Consider the following 8,888-nt stretch of genomic DNA (forward strand, 5'->3'; position numbering starts at 1 on the left):
CTGTATGGTGAAATATTATACAGTGACATGTGCAATTGAAAATGTAAAATTACTGATAGCCACAGGAAAAAAAAATTAAAAGAAGTAGGTGAAATTAATATTAATAATATATTTTCTTTTACACAGTATACCCAAAATGTTAACACTTTAACATATAATCAATGTGAAACTTATGAGTGAGATATTCTACTTTTTTCCCCACACTAAGTCGTAGAAATACAGTGTGTATTTTACACTTAGAGTACATCTCAATTCAGACTAGCCACATTTCAGGTGTTTAATAGCCACATGTAGCTAGTGGTTACTATATTGGATAGTACATGCTTTTGGTGAGCATATATATATGCAGTACTGTTGGGTATATATCTAACAGTGGAATTTCTGGGTTATAGGGTATATGTATGTTCAACTTTTGTTGAAATTGCCAAACAGTTTTCCAGTGTAACCGGTTGTACTGATTTATATTCCTACTAGCAATATATGAGAGTTTTGGTTGCTCCACATTTTTGCCATTAGCTATTCTGATGGATGTGTAGTGCCACCTCATTATGGTTTTAATTTTTATTTCCCTGATGACGAATATGTCCTTTTTAATATACTTAGTAGCTACTGGCTTCCATTTTTAATTTGTTTTTATTGAAATCTTTCATCAAAAATGTAGAGTGCAAAAAGAATGAACGATATACTCTGAGCTTTATTTTCAGTAATGATTTAAATACTAATGTTAGTAATGATGGTTGTTGAGCATAGGAATACCAGTGGCATTTTATTACATATATTTTTGCTTTTTTACATTATTGGTCTTAGGATTTAACAGGTTTGATTTATATCATTAGTAAGTGGCTAGGAAATTCTCATTTGCCCTGTAAATGTGTTATTTACTGCAACCATTCCTGGTGTTTATAAAAGGAAAAGAAAGGTGCTGTGTTAAGGCTTTATAATATAATTATATTTTTTAGATATTTCAAAATCTGACCTTTTAGAATTTTAATATTGATTAAAAACTTCTAGTTTATCTTGTAGTCATTTACTTACATTAGGAAGTAGTTTTTGTTTTTTGATGAATACATTTTTGTTTTCTTTATATTCAGAGTGACTAATTTATCTTTCAACTGGGGCCCTTTTTAAGAGTGAAAGTGTGGGGTGGGAGATGGGTGTGAGGGGGTGCTCTTAATTGTTACACGACAGAGGTACTGTTGCAGACATTTTGGGACATGTCATATTGACTTCTCTATATGTTAATCAGTGCAGTGAGAGGTTGATTGATACTGTGTATTACAAAGAATACATTTTACCTTGGGTATTATTTAGTGAGATTTGGGGATAGATTACAGTTTACTGTTAGAGGAGACTTTGAAATTTTTTTCTAATTTTTAATAATAAATTTTAATGGCCCTTTCAGCAATTTTGTGATTTACTTTAGTGACAGATTATGAGTTATCTTTTAACATAAAATATTTCAGTACCATATTTCTTTTTGAATCTTTTTTTGTTCTGGCAGCTGGCCGGTATGTAGATCTGAACCTATGACCTTGGTGTTATAAGGCTGCACTCTAACCAGCTGAGCTAACCAGCCAGCTTTCAGAAATTTTTCTTCTAGAAATTTGCATAACGGTTTGCATAACAGATTAGCTTTCTCACCTGTTTTTTTTATTATCTATAAACACTGATACTACACAATGATAAAATATTAATTAGGTGACGATGAGTGGTTGTAGTTTTCTGATAACTTTTAGATAGGTTGTGTTAGTTTTTTTTTTTTTTATCTAGGGGCTATCTCTGTTAGAGAGTGGGCAGTCTTTTAGGACTGCTTGCCCATTTTGACCTGTTCTTTACTCTAGGTGTAACTATGATCTCTGAAAAAGTTCACCCTTTCCCCCTAGTTTTCAGAGATAGAATAAGATATAACTTTATTCTATTAAACAATAGGAAGAAGGAAGATTTAAGTTCTAGCCAAGAATAGAAATGTGGTATATTTTAAAATACTGTAGCTTGGGGACCATTTTCTATATTTCATGTATGAAGAAAAGAAAAATAAGGAAAAGACCTGGCTTTTTATGTTTTTTTTTTTTAATTGAGTAAATTTCTCACATTCTGTCTTTAATAAGGGATTTGCAACAAAGCATTGCCAGAGAACCTAGTGCTCCTTCAATTCCTACACCTGCATATCAGTCCTCTCCAGCAGGAGGACAAACGCCAACTCCTCCAACTCCAGCGCCAAGAACCATGCCGGTTAGTAAGCAGATACGGTTTTAAAATGGAGGTTTTACATTAGTGACAGCTTGCTTACTCTAAAGGATGAAACAGAATTTACATTGGAAGGCTCTAGTGTTACCACATGCATCAGGTGACCAACCTTCTGATGTTTTGCAGTATGTAGAACGCAGTATCACTCACGAATGCTTGCCCAAAACTGTTTAACCTGAGTCTAATCAAGCCTTTAGAACTAACTTTCCATTTACAGTAATTACAATGATAAAATAAGAAGTTAAACTGTGCTATTAGGAAACAATTGGACAAATCTAGAACATGGGGCATTATGTGAGATACCTGGGTTGGTCTTTTCTAAAAGCAAATAACATAGAAAAAGGGGAGGGGAAGTGTATTCTAGATTAAAAGAAATGAAAAATTCTTTATAATTAAATGCAGTACACGAACCTTGATTTGATTTGATTTGATTTTGGGTCATAAAAATGGCTAATACTTTTTTTGTGATAAATAGTTGAGTCTGAATATTTGATGATCCTGGGGAATAATTGTTAATTTTCTTAGGGTGAAAATGGTATTGTGATTATTTATGTAGGAGAATATCCTTATTAGGACTTGAGTGTTTAAGTTTTTAGGGCTGGTGTCATGAAGTTTGCAACTTGCTTTCAAATGGTTCTGCAAAAGTATAGATGGGTGAATATATGGATATAGCTATAGATGAAGCAGATATGGCAAAATGTTAATAGCTATTGAATTTCATTGGTAGATGTGTGATTTTTTTATTATACTATTCTGTTAAGTTTTCTGGTGTTTGAAAAATTTCATATAATGAGTGTGGAGATAGGCGGAGGTTATGGTAATAAACTGTAGCTGTGCTTCTTCCTTCCACCTCAAATGTCTAACAGTTGGTGGAGGCAGTAAATGATTAAAATATTAGGCATCAGAAAAAGAGCAGTAGCTATGGAGTTTCCACAGATCGGAGAATTATTCCTCAACTATGATATATTTCTACAGTAATAAGCCAACATTGAAGAAGGGGAATTAGAAATACATTTGATTGGATTCAGAGTTTCCCATGTCTTCATTTACTTTAATTATAGCAATTTGAGAGAAACATGAAACATTTTATAGTCAATGCTTACTTTTTTCTTAACAGCCTTCCAAGCCCCAGCCCCCAGCCCGACCTCCACCTCCTGTGCTTCCAGCAAGCAGAGCTCCTCCTGCTACTGCTCCGACTCCAGTGGGGACTGGGACTGCTACAGCAGCTCCATCACAAACCACTGGCTCAGCCCCCCCTCCACAGGCCCAGGGACCACCTTATCCCACCTATCCAGGATATCCCGGGTAAGGCTGAAACATCATATATCCTACCTAACGAGTTGGCTAATGTTTTAACTGTTTAACGTTTTAAAAAACAGGGTTACCCCTTCTCTAAATGGAGGTGTCATGAATGAATAAGCTACATTGGCAGCTTATCCAGAAATATAATGTTACAGTCACTTATTTGAGTAGTTTATAGCCATTTTCCAGGCTTTAAAAATTTATGTTTTTACTTTTTGCAGATTGGGTTTATATTAAATAAGGCTTTTCTGTAGGGAATTTAGTATGTGCTTCCTTGGTTTTCTTTATTTAGGTGATAAGCAGATAGTTGCCTTTTATGAGCTTAGTGTAACAAGACTGATAAAGCCTTGTTAACATACTCATACTTTGAAATCTTGGCATTTAATAAAATGTTGAACAGAAATTTAATTGTGGAATGTACTTTCTTAAAAGTTAGTCTTTGTGGTAATTTCTTAATCTTAAAAAATTCAGACATTTGACTACCGCTTAAGATGTACTCTAAAAGAACATTGTGTCTTTCAAATATTAGAACTTCATAAACAGTAAATTTATGGGGATTACAGTGAACACTGAGTCTTGTGAAACACAATGTATTTAGACTATTAGTTTTGCCACATTAAAATGAAGGGTCTTCATTTTTATTCTTTCTTTAATAGTTCAATATTTAATCTTATTTTCTTCAACAGTATTATTTTCTGGAGAGTGTTCAACACTCGATATTCTTTCGTTTTCTTTTCTCCAAAAAGTACCTTGAAACAGTTCTTTTTTCCCCCCTCTATTGTTCTCTAATAGACTGCACAATAGAGAAAAATGGGTTTCTTGAAAAAACTTGGTTTTAGAATTATTGTACGTTTCATTTTCTAGTATTTCATTTACCAATCTGGCTTTTTTTGTTTGTTTTCTTCTCCCATTAGGTATTGCCAAATGCCCATGCCCATGGGCTATAATCCTTATGCATATGGCCAGTACAATATGCCATATCCACCAGTGTATCACCAGAGCCCTGGACAGGCTCCATACCCAGGACCCCAGCAACCTTCATACCCCTTCCCACAGCCCCCACAGCAGTCTTACTATCCACAGCAGTAATATGTCTGCTCAGAAGCTCAGCTGGTTCAGATCAGAGGGAAAGAAATACCAAGCCTGCAATAAATGTACTAAACTCTATGCTCTGGTTAATATAATACTCTACTGTACCGAATGCAGTGTATAATTTCTGTCTGCGGCTAAAAGCTGTGCCTCAGTTTCACATTTGATTGCTCATGTGAGATTTGCTGCTGTTGCAGTATAAACACTAGGTATAGAATTTGAAATAAATTACATTACAGTTCATAAAAGTTGAAAATTAAACCTGAAGCTATTATACTTTCTACATAAGATGTGGTTGGGGCATCAGATACTTATAAAGATGGTGTAAGTACTGATAGTCAAGAAAACTGAGTTTTCTTTCTCCTTTGGTTTATTGATTTGGTTTAATTTCCATTATGCTATTTTGCATAATCAAGACATTGTAAATCTTATAATTTAAAAATAAATTACTTAAGAACAGTTGTCATTGTTATGTTTTGTCATTGATTCTCATTACTGTCTAATTTCTTTCTGGCATTAGTCTCTCATTTTGTATGTACGTAAGTTAAACAGGTACTATGTTTTAAGTGCATGAATAGTGCAAATCAAGTAGGTTCAAGGACATTTCATAGGCACACCAAAAGAATAGTACCATAATTTATCTTTTATATGCTGATTAGTAAGTTAATTTTGACATTTTTTGAAAAGTCCTATAATATGGAAGAAACACAAATACTACCAAAGATTCTTCAAATAAATATACAAATAAATAATAGTGTATTTAGTGTTTATTTTTTGCTTCTCCAAGAAATTGATGCAGATTCTGGGAATAATTCTTTCATTTTTTCCCCTTTAATTTGGTTAAAATAAATAAATGCATTGACAGTACTGTCTAATATAATAGATTTGTTTGGAGAAAATTTACTGAGCCCTTCTATTCCATTTTCCTACCCTACTGTCTTAACTTAGGAACATTTAATGGACAATGTGTATGAGTAGATTTAACCCCTTTCATTTTCTTTTTGCTCCTAAAAGATTGGAATATTTTATAATTCAGGGACACACAAAACAAATGTTGGGAACATATGTCAGTTCTGGAATAGGCTGTGTATATAATATGAACCTCTGCTATTAGGATATCTAATCACTGTATAAAACTCAGTAAAAGTAGTGGAGACATGCATCATGAGAAAAGAAAAAGAGAAAGAAACGAGTTGCCTAATGTCACAGTGGGATCTATTCCGGTGGAGTTTGTTTCTGAACACATTAGGTGTGTGAACAAATTTCTAATGAATCATTTGTGTTTATTATCTGAGTTTTAATGCCGGCCGTTTCTTGCTTTATTGTTTCGTTTAACTGATACTGTCACTTGGCCCACTGTTTTCACTGACAGTTTGGATTTGTATTTTAAATGTTAGACTGAAGGTATGATTGTAAAAGGAGTGAATTGATTTAAAAATATATGTGTGTTTAAAAAATCTTTGTTGTATGTGGAAAACATGAAGGCATGTTGATTCAATATAACTTACCTTTGATTACATGGATATTGAAATTGGTTTAAAGTCTAATCTTAAACCTTGGCAAAAATAGATTTTTATATATTATTGCCAAATTTTAATACTTCGAATTTATCAAGTGTGACATGGGCTTGTTTTTGTCTTCTGTAAATGGTATTTAAATTCTACATTCTTATTACTCGAGGTATCTTATACTAACTTAAGACACTCAGTGAAAGTTAGGGGTATTCAAATTGCTAGTCTATAATTCTTATTAATGCAGAAAAAAACAAAAAAATTGGCCTGAATATTCTCTTGGGGAAAGAGGGCTCCAAAGGAAAGGGTAAATTCATCAGAGGGCCAAAAGAGAAGATAAGACCATTTAGCCCATTTCCCGTGCCTAAGCTGGGCCTGCTCCCAGAGAGCCACAGGAAGATCACTTGGAAACTCTAGGAAAGGAAGCTCCACAGCCCCTCATGGCAGCTTCTCCCAGAACCCCTGACTTGCTCAATGTTGTTAGCAAAGCCTTTTTCATGTAGCATCGCAGACCCATTCTTTCTTGTCAGTTCATTCATCCTTTAGATACTTTCTTTTAGTCACGCCTGACTAGGTACAAATGACCAAGTTTCTGCAGCCCTTTGTTGTTAGGTTTGTCCTCATAGGCCTATCTAGTTTCATCAAGGTGACTAATAGAAAGAAGCTTCTCTTATGTCTGTTTTACATTCTCGCAAATAAGAAGTAAGCCCGCACTGGGAGAGTTAGCGAAGTTTTTAATCCTTTGTTTAGCTTCCCATACTCCACAAAATACCCTAAAAAGTTGTGGATAATGCTGTTTATTTGGTTCAGGTATGTTGTACCATGTTTCTAATTAGGCTTTTTTGTCTTCCTGAACTAAGGAAAGGAAAACATCACCAGACCATTTGTGTTGGGCTTTGGAATACTATTTTAAAATGGATTATACTTCAAATAATGAAGCTCCGCATAGAGGAACTAGTCAGAAGTCAGGAAAAAACTGTCTAACTTCTAATTCTTCTTCCTAGTTGGAGACAGATGGCCTGACTGCTCAGTCTGGGGAAAAGTATTGGTCTACAGAAAGCTACTTCTATACCACTTAAGAAAAACAGTCATATGTCACTATAAACCAATCTTTGTGAAATATACCTTAACCATACCCCAGCTTCTTTGCACTTTATAATCCCCTCCTCCAAATCTAAGGAGTTATGGAAAAAAAGGATGGATTTCACAGAGCCTTGTGTTCCTAACGTTCTATCCTAGTCAGCAGCCTTTCTAGTCGAAACAGATTGAAAAAAAAAAAGTTTTCCATTAGAGCTTTAAAGTTTGCAAAACTGCTTTGTATACATTTTCTAATTTCATAAACAGGATACTATATAATTTGTTAAGATTTCAGTTTGCTAAGGGTTAAGGGGGAATTTTTTTTTCCTTTTTTTAAATCAGTATATCTTGAAGAATCTTGTTGCAACCTAGTGGCATCTTTTTTTTTTTTTTTTTTTAAGACTTCTGCAGTTATTGATTCACAATACAGAACAGGATACAAAGTAGGAAAAAAACCTGCTGTAGTGTTATAATTGCTGGTTTAAAAATAGACTTTAGAACTTAAATAGTTGATTATATGATTTACATGGAAGAGCAAAGAAGGAAAAATTATATTTTTAAAGAAAGAGAATATTCAGGCTTTATTTCTGGTATGAAGTTTATATTTTTAAAAATATCCTATATTATCACACCAGAGATTTAAATTCTTTTCTGGTACAAACATTGCTGGTGGTTGGATTATTTTTTTATTGTATTCATTTCTCTTAGGGGGAAAATTGTAAACAAACGAAAAGGTTCCAGATGATTGTATCCTAGAAATAAAATTTGAAAGATTCTTACTTCCTTGGAGTATGAATTCTTATTTAAAGTGTTTATCCTTCAGCTTTATGGTTTTCGTAATTTCTTTGACAAACAGTGGGTTGGGAAATGTAAAAACACCCACTTTGGCTAAATGCATGAGACTACAAAAGGAAGACAATTTTCTTTCTTTCTTTTTTTTTTTTTACAGCTTTCAACTCTGTAATTTAACTATCGTGGATGGACCATGTTTTTCATTACTTATCATTTGCTCCAGTTCTTTCAGAGAATATTCTCTTCTTCAAGTGCCATTTTTGGGGTTAATTCTTGGAAGTATCAGGAAGATTACCATAATATTCAGTTGATCTGGAGAGGCGGTATGGTGAAATGTGTTCATCTTTTAAAACATTTATATATTCTTATTTTCCCAGTTCTCCCATGTTTTAAAGTCAGATTTGAAACTGCATTATTATGTAGCTTAGAATACACAAGTTTTATTAGAAAATGTGTTGGTGTGTATATCTTTCAAATTTGTTGAAGTTGAACACACTATCTCCAAGAATGAATCAATAGTCTGATACCCCTGTTATACTCATCTATATTCTAATTAACAATTGAGCATAGTTAAATCTTTACTTTTTTGTTTTCACTTGTCTGGCATCTGGGTTGGAGAGTAGAGAGTTCACATTGAGGGATTGGGAACCTAGATGAGAGAACAGCGGGGATCCAAGGAACCTTCCTTGGAACTTGGGTTCTGCTAGTCTGAATGAAGGTGACTGAGAAGCCCTGCATACTTTAGCAGCTACCCGTACTTTAGGGTGGAGGATTGGCTTCAGAGCTTCCTGTGAGCAGACTGAACTTTACTAGATAGAGCCTGTCCACCAGAGAGCTGCTTGCCACTGAGCTACAGGCCACAGGCTACTG

General features: G+C 34.1%; 1 protein-coding gene across 2 annotated transcripts in view; it reads left to right on the forward strand.

Moving 5' to 3' along the window:
• Positions 1–7,977, forward strand: part of PDCD6IP (programmed cell death 6 interacting protein) — a 70,619-nt gene extending 62,642 nt beyond the window's left edge. For both annotated transcript variants that reach the window (XM_063113886.1, XM_063113887.1), the window contains exons 16-18: positions 2,109–2,232; positions 3,365–3,552; positions 4,464–7,977. In XM_063113886.1, the coding sequence (XP_062969956.1) occupies positions 2,109–2,232; positions 3,365–3,552; positions 4,464–4,638 (487 nt within the window). In that variant the 3' untranslated portion in view covers positions 4,639–7,977. The remainder of the gene's footprint in view (positions 1–2,108; positions 2,233–3,364; positions 3,553–4,463) is intronic.
• The last annotated feature ends 911 nt before the right edge of the window (positions 7,978–8,888 follow it).

The sequence above is a fragment of the Cynocephalus volans genome, chromosome 11 (assembly GCF_027409185.1).
Source record: "Cynocephalus volans isolate mCynVol1 chromosome 11, mCynVol1.pri, whole genome shotgun sequence".
NCBI classification, from domain to species: Eukaryota; Metazoa; Chordata; class Mammalia; order Dermoptera; family Cynocephalidae; genus Cynocephalus; species Cynocephalus volans.